The sequence below is a fragment of the Mus pahari genome, chromosome 3 (assembly GCF_900095145.1).
Source record: "Mus pahari chromosome 3, PAHARI_EIJ_v1.1, whole genome shotgun sequence".
NCBI classification, from domain to species: Eukaryota; Metazoa; Chordata; class Mammalia; order Rodentia; family Muridae; genus Mus; species Mus pahari.
The window spans coordinates 103,165,380-103,178,968 of NC_034592.1; the positions used below are offsets into that span (position 1 = coordinate 103,165,380).

The following is a 13,589-nucleotide window of genomic DNA, read 5'->3' on the forward strand; positions in this document are numbered from 1 at the left end:
TTCTAAATAGGTAAAGAAACTTGAGAGACCAAGGTTCACAGTGCTCCCCTGAGCACCCGTTACAAACAGTGAAGGAAGTCCTGTAGCATCCTATAGTCAATTTTCCGGATGGCTCCTGTGTGGTTTTCTTCCATTAAAATGTGAGATAAAGCTGGGCGTGGTGGCACACGCCTTTAGTCCCAGCTCTCGGGAGGCAGAGGCAGGCGGATTTCTGAATTTGAGGCCAGCCTGGTCTACAAAGTGAGTTCCAAGACAGCCAGAGCTATACAGAGAAATCCTGTCTCGAAAAACCAAAAAAATAAAAAAATAAAATAAAATGTGAGATAACAATCACCCCCAGGAACAGAGCCATTTGTTCTTATTTCCTTTGCATCTAGCACAATGTCTGGTTCTCTGGTTCATTGCAACTTTTCAATAGGTGTTTGCTCAGTGAGTGAATCAAGATATTCCCACAAAGCACTGGAGTCTTACGTTCAGCACATCTCTTAGATGGACCAAGCTCCCTCGGGCATGTGTTACTAGAATGAAATTTTGTGCTAGTCCCACCAGAGGAAAATGATATCCTTATCCCTCCCCTCCAACACTGAGGAAGACCTGGAGTCTCAGAGAAATGAGCCCCTCACTCAAGAGTGCATGCTGTCCTGCCCTCTCTCTCCCTCTGTCGGTCTTACAGAGCTTTAGAGGAGCTAGAGAGATGGCTCAGCAGTGAGAGTCCTCTAAGGACAACATAGGTTTGACGCTCAGCACCCACAAGGCAGCTCACAACTGTCTGGAACTCCAACTCCAGTGGAGCCAACGCCCTATTCTGACCTCTGTGAACACTGGGGATTCCCATGTGGTACACATGCAAGCTAAAGACTAATACACACAAAATAAAGGTTTTTCTTTGGTTTTTTTTTTTGTTTTGTTTTGTTTTTAACTTACAAAAGCTTTTAGAAACTGCACAGGACCAGATAGATGTGGGGGTAGTGAGCAGTAATTTTGCTTCAGCACCTGGAGTGGAGGCAGAGGATAGAGATAAATTGAGCATATGGGGGTGGGGGGGCGTATGCGCACGCACACACATGCACAAGCACACACACTCGTGTGTACACACGCACCCCTCACTTTGCTCTTTCTATTTCCAGGCCTCTCTCTCATTCCCTATATTTTTGTCCCATGGCTGTTGACCTCCAGAAGAGACACAGCCTTCACACACACTGAGTCCAGCTGGCTAAGAAATAAGGAAAGGACTCAGGTACCTTAATATTTGAAGGTATAGGAGGACTACCTCATGAGATGTCTCAAGAAAACAAGTTGAAAGATGGTTATGGTGGTACATGCTTGTGAGCCCAGCGCTCAGGAGGTTGAGTCATGATTGCAAATTGAAAGTCAGCCAGGGCCGGGCGTGGTGGCGCACGTCTTTAATCCCAGCACTCGGGAGGCAGAGGCAGGCGGATTTCTGAGTTCGAGGCCAGCCTGGTCTACAGAGTGAGTTCCAGGACAGCCAAGGCTACACAGAGAAACCCTGTCTCAAAAAAAACAAAAAAAAAAAAAAAGAAAGAAAGTCAGCCAGGGCTGGAGAGATGGCTCAGAGGTTAAGAGCACTGACTGCTCTTCCAGAGGTCCTGAGTTCAATTCCCAGCAACCACAAGGTGGCTCACAACCATCTGTAAAGTGATCAGATGCCCTCTTCTGGTGTGTCTGAAGACAGATACTTTGTACTTACATATAATAATAAATAAATCTTTCAAAGAAAAAAGAAAGTCAGCCTAGGCCACTATCTAGACGCTGTCTCAAAAAAGATACTTTGTTTCCAATGACAGCTGGTCTGTGGCCAAAGCAGAATGACTGGGGTGGCCTAGCTCAGAGCAATCCCTCGAGGACCCCCAAAACCTTGACATAGTCCTCTATGCCCCAGCTCTATGCCCCTTGTTCCCTTCCAGACCTTTTGTTTCTCAGCACACTGGAGGCCACCCACCTACCCACACACTCCATAAACTGATTTCCTTCATATCCCTTCTACTCAAGAAACAAAAAGTGGAGGAAGCTGTGCACCTTGGCTTACATCTGAAGCCCTGGTATTGGGAGGCTGAGGGAGGGGGAATACTAGACTTGGAGGCTATTGATTAGTTTATTATGACCTATCCAGGCCTTGTCTCAATTCCCTCTGTTTTCTGCCTGCCCTTATTCATCTAACAAAATCCACCTAGACAGCACATACTGTTGTTATTGTGGAGAAATGGTTTCATGTAGCCCAGGCTGGCCAGCTTATAACTCTGGATGGATGGCTTGAATCCCTGGTCCCCTCCTTCAGCCAAATAGAGTCCTAACAAAGGTAGCGTAGGCATTCTCTGTCGCCCACAGCAACATTCTTTGGTTTCTGCTAAACTTGGGTGAGGACATGATGCAAGAAAAATAATTGCTCTGGGGTTTCTCTCAGCTGCTAGGCTAGACCTTCAGCCTATTATTCCAGCATTACCCACACACTGCCTGGCACACAGGTACCCAGGAACTCGCTCCCTCCTTCCTCTTCTTTTTTCCTCTGTCAGGTCCCAGTTTATCCTCTGAGGACAGCGTCTCTGTATTCTCTCCTACAAGCTGGCATAGCTCTGGGCTCAAACACTCAGACAGGCACACCTCTGCCCCAGAAAATGTGTCAGTTTCCAGGAGTCCATGCTGTTTCTTGACTTCTCCAAGGAGGAAGCAAGTGTTCAGACTCGTGTGGTGTGGTTTTCTTCCTCTTTTGCTTTCATTCCTTCCACATACCTCCTCTTTCTTTTTCTTTTCTTTTCTTTTTTTTTAATATTTATATATGTATATATATATATATTTAATATTTATTTATTATATGTAAGTACACTGCAGCTGTCTTCAGACACTCTGGAAGAGGGAGTCAGATCTTGTTAAGGATGGTTGTAAGCCACCATGTGGTTGCTGGGATTTGAACTCTGCACCTTTGGAAGAACAGTCGGGTGCTCTTACCCACTGAGCCATCTCACCACCCCCCCTCCTTTTTTTTTTTTTAAATCCAAAATCTATAGGGAAGCTGAGTGGCCGCTGCAGGCACTGCGATGACCTGGGCTGTCCAAGTCTCCCTATTACTCTGGCATGCCGTTGGAGATCCCATGGCTATGAGTAGCCACAGCCCCTGGAAACATGCGCTCCTCCTCCTCCCCCTCCTCCCTGTATCGGTCATCTAGGGATCCTTTCTCTTTGCCAAAGGTTCTCCTTCTCCCTCTTAACCCTCACTCCTTCTCCTGAGCCATCTTAAATTCTGGCTGAAGAGAGAAAAGGCAAGTCTCATACTGAACCCTAGGTTTGCCCCAACAATCCCAGGATTGTTGTTCTGGGTGTTCCCTGACAGGGCCCTCAATTCTTTCTGGCTTCGGCTCACAGTAGCCTTGCAGTTCAGCTGAGCACGTGCAAGCAGAGGCCGGAGACCCATCCAGAGATGACAGCAAGATTTGCAGTGTCTGAACTTCTATGTCGTCGGTGTTCTCTTTTCAGTGTGCAGCCACAACTCTAGGCTAGTTTTTCTTCTGTTTACAGATAGGGAGATGGATAGAAGGAGTGAGCCTACATTTCCATCCAAGATAGGGTGGCCCGAGACACTGGCTGTCTATTACAACACTAAAAAGCACTAGCGTTTTTTCCTTCTTTCCCTGCTGGGCATGGAGTCCAGCACTTGTCACGTACTAGGCAAGTGCTCTACCGCCGAACTACGCACTCAACACCCATCTCAAAAATTTTACTCTCACAGCAACCCTGCAGCTCTGCGACGAAGGAGATTCAGCAGTTCAGAGGCGAAAGGACTCGGTTTGAAGCCACAAAGCTCCAAAGGGGCGGAAGGGGGAGGAGGAGGAGAAGAAACAGCACCTCCAGCTAGTGGGGGGCTGGAGAGGGGCGGTGGAAATGCAGGCCAGCACCCGCTGCGATACTTGGAGAGAGTCAGGCTCCGCCTCTTGACCTTGTTCTCTGCCCGCTGGGAAGTGGAGAGCTTCGAGGGGTGGGGGTGGGGAGCAGTCTCAGCTCGACCCTGGCCACAGACTCTAGTTGGGCACACTCCTTGGGGTGTGGCTTCCTTGGGTGGCTGACGGCCTTGAACTCCGGATTAAGGGGCCCAGGCCAGAGAAAAGCCCCAGAGACTCAAAAGACTTTGACCAGGAAGGTTGGAACACGGAAAGGTGCCCGAGGAAGCGAGTGAAGGAATGGGCGCAGCTTCTTCCTGTGCAGGATCAAGACAAGTTGAAGGAATCCCTCAAAGGCCGCGGAAGGGCACAAGGCTCAGGGGCGGGGCAGGTCCCTCCTGCCACCTTGAGGGCAGGTCGAGAGATAAGGCGGGGGCTGGACCTAGGTCTTCCACGCTACACTCCTGACACTGCAAGCCTCCTGCAGCAGCGAGGGCCCCGGGAGGCCCGCGCTTTCTCAGAAAGTGAAAGGAGTGGGCGGGGGGCGCGGCCGGGGCGGGACGGGGCGGGGCCGGGCGGGCGTTGCCGAGGCTCCGCCCCGGGGCAGTCCCAAGCCCCGGGCGCTGAGCGTCTCCAGTCCCCGCCGCGCCGCGGGCTGGTGGGCTCGGCTGCCGCTCCGGTGTCGGGAGATGACCCTGCCCGGGCGCCCGACGGGCATGGCGCGGCCACGGGGCGCGGGGCCCTGCAGCCCCGGGCTGGAGCGGGCTCCGCGCCGGAGCGTCGGGGAGCTGCGCCTGCTCTTCGAAGCGCGCTGCGCCGCAGTCGCCGCTGCAGCAGCCGCAGGGGAGCCCCGGGCCCGCGGGGCCAAGCGGCGTGGGGGACAAGTGCCCAACGGGCTCCCGCGTGCCGCCCCTGCCCCGGTGATCCCTCAGCTCACTGTGACAAGCGAGGAGGATGTGGCCCCGGCCAGCCCCGGGCCGCCAGACCGGGAGGGGAACTGTCTCCCAGCTGCCGGGTCGCACCTGCAGCAGCCACGCCGCCTCTCCACCTCGTCCCTCTCCTCCACCGGCTCCTCGTCGCTGCTCGAGGACTCGGAGGACGATCTGCTGAGCGACAGCGAGAGCCGGAGCCGCGGCAACGTGCAGCTGGAAACCAGCGAGGACGTGGGACAGGTACGGGCCGCGGGGGCGGGGCCAGCGGGGGCTGCGCGCCGGGGACTCCGCTCTCAGCTCTGCTCCGACCGGCTTGCGCCCCCCGCCGAGAGCCCAAGCGAGGGACAGGGGGCATGGGGACGGAGAGGGAGCCCAGGACGACCTCTCGCCTTGGTTCTTTTTCGGGGGCTAGGCAGGCGATGGTAGCTGAGCGCTTGGGCGTCTAAAGGAGGTTGAGGAGTACGCGACCCAAGGAGCGGGAGCCGGCGGGTCGGCGGGCGTACCTGGGTAACTGTCAGATAGGGCTGGAGAGATCAGAGCGGGGTAACCTTGCCCCGGGAGCCCTGAGAGAGAAAGGGGCGCGTGAGCTTTTCCCTCTCCTCCCCCTCTCGGTGCCGCGGCCCCACCCCCGCCGTTGCCACGGTTTCCCTCTCTTGAGTGGGAGTGGAGCGGAGCTCCTGGCTCTGCTCCGGAGCCGCTGCCGTCTGCTCCCCGCGCGAGCACGAGGCGTGGACGCGGGAAGGGAGGGGAGCCGGGCTAGAACCAAGCGGAACCAAGATCCACCTGCTGCGCCCCCCTCCTCTCCCTGGCCTACTGCTTCTAAGTGTCCTGGGGAAGGTAAACTGAGGCGGACGGGAGCTTGCTAGTCTCTATATGTCAGTGTGAATGTTCCCGGGCCAATTTAACCGTCAGATATCACCAGCCAGTGTGAGGTGAAGTCATTATTCGTGGTATGGCCCTCCTTGACTGGAGGTTGAACTCAGGGCCTCAAACACAGTAGGCAAACACAACCACCACTGAGTACATCCTAGCCCTCTTTTCTTGACACTAAATTGCCAAGTTACAGTGAAATACAGTCTGTAACCCATTCAGGCCTTGAACCTGCGATCCTCCTGTGTCAGTAATCTCCCTTGTTTTAACCATGGCCAGATAACTAAACTGCCTGTGGACTGTGCAGCGTTGCTCTAGATGCATTTTACGCAAGCGTTCCTCGAGTGGAAAGAGAGAGAGAGAAACCGGGAGCGCCCCGCTCTGCCCAGAAGGCCTGCGTCCTGGCGACTTCGAGAGTAAGACGCGCGCCCAGGTTGCCTAGACACCTTGAGAAGAGCGCTGAGGTGTGTCCTGGGCCTTCTGGAACCTGGCATCCCTGCACACTAGAATTGGACCGAGCGAGGGAGGCAGTGTAACGACTCGAAGTGGCACTGTGACTCAGAGACTTACAATACAAAAGAGAAAAGGGGGTGGGGGACTCACAGCAAGGATGTAGTCCCCCCACTTCCCATCATCAGGTGTAGGTGCGGGGGCTCAGTCAGAGTCCGCTGCGCCTTTCGTCCTGACACCGTACGATCGGGTATGGTGGTCGTTCTTGGAGCGACTCTAGACTAGGTACTGAGGCGAATGTCGCCGAGGCTTCCCCAGTACTGTGACTTGTGAGCAGTGGGAGGATCTCTGAAGAACCTGAACCGTAGATCTGCCACTCCCCTGTTCTAATCTCTGACACCCGAGAGGCGGGCCCCTGTGTAGGGCGCGACCGGTGAGAGCTGGGAGGACCCGGGCTGGGGCGCAGGCACACCCGCTTCCCTGTTCCGCCCGCCAGGACCCCCTAAGTGCTGGGGAGAGGCTTGCGGAGGACGACTTGCAGTCTAAATCTGGGTCCACTGTAGGTAGCTCCGGCAGGGGTCAGGACATCCAGGAGAAGCCCAAGCTTCTGCAAGTTCCCTGCAAATCTTCATCTTCCTTTCCCACCCTGGGTCTCCTTCTCCGGGAGCCTGCAGGAACAGGTCCAGATGGCCTCTCAGGGACCTTTCAAACTCCTAGGTTGTCTCCCAGGCTTCCCAACCCCCCGCCCGCCGGGGCCTCCCCGAAGGCAAACAGCTCCGGAGCTGCAGATAAGCCTGGAGCTGTTGACAGAGGCTGCCTGCGTCTGCGTGGAAGGGCCGGGAGCGGACTTTGCCTCACAGAAGGCCCCACAGCAGGCCCGCTCAGCCGGCCTTTGAGGGCTTCCCCGGTCAGGAAGCAGAGCAGGTCCCACTGACCGTTAAGGATGCACCTGGGGAAAGAAGGTGCCTGCATTGTAGGGCTGTCTCAGTACCTAGCCAGCCAGCATCTCACACCCGACCCGAGGCCCTAGAAGGCTCTGCCTGTCTCTCCACGACCTTTCCTTTACTTCCTAGGCGCTTGTACAGCCTGCTCAGAGCAGGACATGAAGGACTGGCTGGGCTCCCTCCAGCGGCCTTTTCTCTGATAGAAGGAAAATTCAGGAACAAGAAAAACTGAGCAACCAAGGGAGACGCAGGAGGCCTACTCTAGGGGCAGGTGTTGTGACTCTAAGGTCTTGGCGGTCTCCTCAGACATTTGTGGGAGTGACCCTAGCAGAAGAGAGGGAGTTTTGATTCTTACTCATCTGGTTTTAGTCTCTCAATAACTCAGGCTAGGTAAGGAGACCTGGATGCTGTCCCCTCCTGGCTCAGAACCCCCACACATCATTTTTCACTAATTATAGAGCAGAATTTAGGTTAACAGACTTCCTTTTTAAAAAGCAAATGCCCATGGGAAGGTGAAGTCGTGGGTCACTTATACCTTAGTGCAGATCATTTAGTAAATTTAAATTGGTTGCTCTCCCCACCATCACCACAGGGAGTGCTAGTTTGGCAGGACAATTGGAACATGGGGAGGGTGTTGGGCTGGCAGAAATTTCAACCAGGATTGGTGACTGTAGAGCAGTGGTTCTCAACCTTCCTAATGCTGCAACTCTTTTTTTTTTTTTTTAAAGATTTATTTATTTATTATATGTAAGTACACTGTAGCTGTCTTCAGACATTCCAGAAGAGGGAGTCAGATTTTGTTAAGGATGGTTGTGAGCCACCATGTGGTTGCTGGGATTTGAACTCCAGACCTTCGGAAGAGCAGCCGGGTGCTCTTACCCACTGAGCCATCTCACCAGCCCGCTGCAACTCTTTAATGAAGTTCCTCATTGTGGTGGCCCCCAACCATAATGTTTTTATTGCTACTTCATAACTGTAAGTGTGCTACTGTTATGAGTCATAGTGTAAATATCAGTGTTTTTCGATGGTCAGATGACCCCTGTGAAAGAACTGTTTGTGCCTCCCAAGGGGTTGCGACCCACAGACTGAGAACCTCTGTTAGAGAGGCAGAAAACATGATGGAAACTGAAGACAACAGAGGATGTAGTCTGGTAGGGAATGGGCTGTCTGGGCAGATGTAAGGAGCAGATGTTCACTAGGCTTCCAAACAGAGCTGAGACAAGGAAGAGGTCTAAGGCTAGGACACAGCAAGTCCCTACTTATGGAGACACTCATCTGGAGGGAAAGAAATTATCAGAGGGGCCTCCTTTGCCATCATCAGAGCATCGTGGACACTGGTTTCTTGACCTTTGCCCCAACTGTCCAGGCAGCCTGTGGTTGGTGGAAATAGTCTCTCCTTGAGGCAGGGGTGGACCATATCTTCCCTGATGTTGTTTATGAGTCAAAATCTTTACCCACCCACCAACCCAAAAGTGACTGTCTAGCAGCCTTTTGGGATTTACTTGGTTGTGAATGCATTATGTTCCTTGCAGAAAGAACCACTCTTCGGAGGGAAGCTGGCATGAGTTCCCAACTTTGGAGGGAAGTTGGCTTCCACGGGGCTTACATCAACTCGATCCATGTTTGGCCATACCTGCTATTGGCAAGGAAAGCTACACCTTGTTATAAGAAACTTCAGGCGCTTTCAGGGAGGCTCTGCTGAGATAATGGGCAGGAAAGCTCTTTGTTACTGCACAGTTAGAATCTGCGGCTATTTGTTCATACAAGACTCACAAAACCAAACCGGGAAGTGGTGGCACACGCCTTTAATCCCAGCACTTAGGAGGCAGAGGCAGGCAGATTTCTGAGTTCGAGGCCAGTCTGGTCTACAGAGTGAGTTTCAGGATAGTGAGGGCTACACAGAAACCCTGCCTCGGGAGGCAAAAAAAAGACTCACAAAACCAAGGAGAGTGGGGAATGGCTCTATTTCATGTCAGCTCAGGGACAAGTTGATACTGTTATCATATATTAACCAGTCAACCAAGTGATAGTATATATATATATTTAAAGACCTATCTCAATGTTTCACAGCCTGGCCTCAAATTTCTGGGTTCACATAATCTTCCTTTTTCAGCCTCCCAAGTAGCTAGGACTACAGCCATATGCTACCATGTCCAATGAATCGAATCGGCTCCTATGAGGCCTCAATTGAGCCTTCAGTCCTTTCACTAAAATCACAAAACCCCAGGTTGGTGTGGTAAGCACAAGCCTTTAATCCCAGCACTCAGGAGGTAGAGGCAAGTAGATATCTGAATCTCTGAGTTTAAGGCCAACCTGGTCTGCAGATTTAATTCCAGGACAGCCAGGGACACACACACACACACACACACACACACACACACACACACACACACACACACACACTATCTTAGAAAGAAAGACATTACAAACCCCCCAAAGGAATGGTGGTGAAGTTTCCTCACACAGCCCAAGCTGGTCCTCCCACTGGGATGACTGCAGAACTAAATGTACCCTGGTTAAGTTCATTCTTGCCCCACCCTCCCTCAAAAATTTGTTAGGCTTTTCAAACCACTCAAGTCTTTCACCATTAAAAGAAGTAAGAGAAGGCCCCTAAGCACACTTCAGAGATTAAAACCTTCACGATGCCCTTCAGCTATACATGTTTCACCTTGTGAGAGCTGTCATGTGGTATCCCATTTGACCCCTAGAACCAAAATATAAAAACTGCTAGATGATTGGCTCACGGTGAGGAGGTTGGGCTGATCAAGAGCATAACTGGGAGTCTAGAACCAGGGCATGAGGATGCTAGTTAGCTTCTGCAAGCCTTGATCCCAGCTCATAGTCATGCTGTGTGCGGGCATCGAGATCATCGGGAATCTCAAGTGAGAGAAGAGATCTAGGATGCTTCTGCTAAATACACATCCTACATACATCACCTCCCTGGAATTTTACTTGAGGATTTGAAAGGAAGGGAGTTTTATAATAAAGCTTGGATTTATTATACAGCGAAATGCAAACCTTGTATGTATTTAAAGATTTATAAAAGGAGTTTTGAAAGATGTCATGTTTCTAGTGGGCTGCTTCTGGCTACACCCCCAGATCCCTGGGGATTGGACATGTGATCACGCCCTAGTGTGCCATGTTGGGAAAGTGAGAGCAATGATGACCGTGGGAAGATGAGAAGGGATGCAGCAGGCAGTAGCCAGTGGGGCGCCTCGTGCTAGGGCAGCTGCTACGCCTCCCCGCCTCCCCGAGGAACTGGCACTTGCTTGGATCACTGAGCTAGGAAGTGAAGGAAGCCAGGACTTAAAGCAACTGCTCATTCCCTACCCAGTGCCTTGTCATCAACCCCACCTCTTCCATAGTCAAGGCTTTCCGCTCAATTGAATTCTGCTACTTAAGTGACTTCATTTCTTCCCTTTGGCGAGGAGGCTGGTTCCTGGGTTCTAGGAAGACAAGCATCAATGGAACAAGGCGGCAAACAAGATACATACATGAGCCAGCCCCCGCATGTCAAAGAGCAGACACAGGGCTGCTGAGTTTGGGGTAGAAGGTGGAAATGCCAGGATTGAGTGGAAGGCAGAGTAATGGCCACGAGGCAAGAGATAACACCCCAAAGACCCCCACTTACCTGCAGTTTCCTCTAAGACCACAGGCCTACTATATATTTCCTCATCAGACCTTAGGGTTCTTGATCCAGACCACAGCCAAGGATGCCTTGGGCTTTGTTGTCTAGTGTGTGAGATCCAAGCAGCTAGAGGGTCCCAGGGAACCTCAGGCCATTCTTTTTATAAGCCCTGGCAGGCTGGCCTCCCCTCTCTGGTCCTGTGTGAAGGGTTGGTTGTGGTTGGTGTGCCCTCCTAAGTGAGAGAACCAGATCCCAAGTGAGTTTGTTTGGCCCAATTCTCTCCAGGAGTTGGATGAGGAGATTCAAACTCAATTCATTCATTACAGTAGTGCTGAAAGTGTAATGTAATTGTTTTCCCATTTCACAGATATGCAGATTTTTAGTTCCTTCCCTGGCTTACTCAAGATGTCCCTGTGATAGATCTCACAATCAGCATCAAGTAATTTTTGATAATCACTGAGTTCAAAACCCTTGGCAGAGCCCACTCAATGATAGAGCTAGATTTAACCCTGAGCCTCCTGGTGCTAAATCCCTGGCTCCTTTCAGACTATTTGAGTAGCTAGAACGACCTTTTCTCCACCTGTCTCAGCACCTGCAACACTAGCTTGCGATACATTTTCTTTGGGTAGGTCGCTGAGTGAGTGGGTAGCAAATGCTTGGATGAAAGACCTTAACTGCTTTTAGTGGGATGGGGCCAAGCTGAAATCCTGCTCTAGAGGGACATTCCTGAGATGCTGACTTGCAGACCTGGACCTGTTGCTTTCAGAAAAGCCACTGGCAGAAGATCCGTACCATGGTCAATCTGCCTGTCATGAGTCCTTTCAAAAAGCGCTACTCCTGGGTGCAGTTAGCGGGGCACACAGGTGAGCATCATTGCAGGTGGATGGGGGTTGCTGCCACAGGAAGGCGTGGGCAGTTCTAACTGATGCCCCTGTGCAGGGAGTTTCAAAGCTGCAGGCACCAGCGGCCTGATCCTGAAACGCAGCTCGGAGCCTGAACACTACTGCCTGGTGCGGCTGATGGCTGACGTGCTGCGTGGGTGTGTGCCGGCCTTCCATGGCGTAGTCGAGCGGGATGGTGAAAGCTACTTGCAGTTACAGGACCTGCTCGATGGCTTCGATGGGCCTTGTGTGCTTGACTGCAAGATGGGTGTCAGGTTTGTGTCCCCTCTCTTTGTCGGGCAGAATCAGTCTGGGAACCAAGGACTGGAATAAAAGCTCACATGCCCTGGCCCCTACCTGTACCTCACAGAACTTACCTTGAAGAAGAGCTGACTAAAGCCCGAGAACGGCCCAAGCTGCGGAAGGACATGTATAAGAAGATGCTGGCAGTGGACCCTGAGGCACCTACTGAGGAGGAGCATGCGCAGCGTGCCGTCACCAAGCCACGCTACATGCAATGGCGCGAAGGCATCAGCTCCAGCACTACGCTCGGCTTCCGCATCGAGGGCATCAAGGTGGGTCAGGCTCCCCTCACTTTGCATGGCCTTTCTTCTGCCCCACCTTCAGTGCTCCTGACCTCCTGCCTCAGCCATCACCGAGAGACACCCTCCGGTAGCCATCTCTTGATCCCCAGAGGTTAAGGCCCCGGGGAGATACCACTGCCCTTTGCACGATCCTTTCTCCCCTCAGATGGGTCCTGGGCTCTGACAGTCCTTGCCCACCTCCTTCAGAAAGCCGATGGATCTTGCAGCACTGATTTCAAAACTACACGAAGCCGAGAGCAAGTGACCCGTGTCTTTGAGGAGTTCATGCAAGGAGATGCAGAAGTGCTGGTGAGAGGAGGTTCTCTCTCAAGAGCCCTGGGGTCTGGGCACCTTGTTTATAAGGATGCCTCTTGCCTATGTCCTCGCCTGTGCTACCCCCCAGTGGTAGCACTTCCCTTGTGGTGCTGTAATTGTTTTTCCTCCTCTCCTTTGTGAGCCAATTCCTACCCCTATGTGAGTGACTTCCCCACTACAGTGTTTGCTAGGAAGTTGAAATAAATGCATGGTGCTTCTAAGAGTCAGTAGAGCCGCCCTTGGTGTGAAATTAATCTGTCCACTCTGACTCTTCCAGAGGAGGTATCTGAACCGCCTACAGCAGATCCGGGATACCCTGGAGATCTCTGATTTCTTTAGACGGCACGAGGTAAGTAAGAGGTGGGTGGGCTCAGGGTATGAGTTTGTGCTTTATGAGAGTCGGAACGGGAAAGGGGGGTGTTTTGGGGAAAGGCAGGTGGCCTGACTGCCATGGGGGTCGGCAGGTGATTGGCAGCTCACTCCTCTTCGTGCATGACCATTGCCATCGTGCTGGTGTGTGGCTCATCGATTTTGGCAAGACCACGCCTCTCCCTGATGGCCAGATCCTGGATCATCGGAGGCCCTGGGAGGAGGGCAACCGTGAGGATGGCTATTTGCTGGGGCTGGACAATCTCATTGGCATCTTGGCCAGCCTGGCTGAGAGATGAGGCTGAGCCCTTTTCCCTCAACGTGGGCCGGCTGGTCAGACAGATGTGTACCTGTGGCTGCATCCCCACCATGCATGCCGGCAAGAGACTGGAACCCCGCTGGGCGGGCAGTTCACATGGTCCTGCAGGACCAGGTGCCATCCACTAAGGGGTGTAGTACATCAGGAGTTGCCTACCACACAAGCCTGTTTCCCAGAGCTGAATGACACTAATTTATGGGGGAGGGGGGAAACAATGGGCATCTCCCCTAGTCCAGCTCTTCTCAAGTGGCTTTGCACCTCTCCAGGGGGTCCCGATCCATAATTGTACTTCACAGGTATATAGACTTCCTGGTCTAACTCCTGCACTACAGTGGACACCCTTCCTAATAAAACTCAAAGATTTAGCTTCTGTGACTCCAGCCTCCTCCCCTTCACCTCTGGTTCTC

General features: G+C 52.6%; 1 protein-coding gene and 1 non-coding gene across 2 annotated transcripts; one reads left to right on the forward strand and one right to left on the reverse strand.

Moving 5' to 3' along the window:
- Positions 1 to 3,015: 3,015 nt before the first annotated feature.
- On the reverse strand, positions 3,016 to 3,144 carry LOC115063695. The gene has a single exon (XR_003843578.1). It is a non-coding gene; the product is annotated as a small nucleolar RNA SNORA44 (small nucleolar RNA).
- Positions 3,145 to 4,543: 1,399 nt separating this feature from the next.
- Positions 4,544 to 13,545, forward strand: Itpka (inositol-trisphosphate 3-kinase A). The gene is made up of 7 exons (XM_021194998.1): positions 4,544 to 5,062; positions 11,481 to 11,577; positions 11,654 to 11,870; positions 11,966 to 12,170; positions 12,387 to 12,488; positions 12,772 to 12,843; positions 12,959 to 13,545. The coding sequence occupies exons 1-7, from the start codon at positions 4,580 to 4,582 to the stop codon at positions 13,160 to 13,162; spliced, it is 1,380 nt and encodes a 459-aa protein (XP_021050657.1). The 5' UTR covers positions 4,544 to 4,579; the 3' UTR covers positions 13,163 to 13,545.
- The last annotated feature ends 44 nt before the right edge of the window (positions 13,546 to 13,589 follow it).

Bases quoted from the DNA above. Each gene is read 5' to 3' on its own strand.
- Itpka (XM_021194998.1), top strand. From the start codon at position 4,580: ATGACCCTGCCCGGGCGCCCGACGGGCATGGCGCGGCCACGGGGCGCG. The intron at 12,489-12,771 runs GTGAGAGGAGGT...TGACTCTTCCAG, and splicing joins AAGGAGATGCAGAAGTGCTG to AGGAGGTATCTGAACCGCCT. The intron at 12,844-12,958 runs GTAAGTAAGAGG...GGGGGTCGGCAG, and splicing joins ATTTCTTTAGACGGCACGAG to GTGATTGGCAGCTCACTCCT.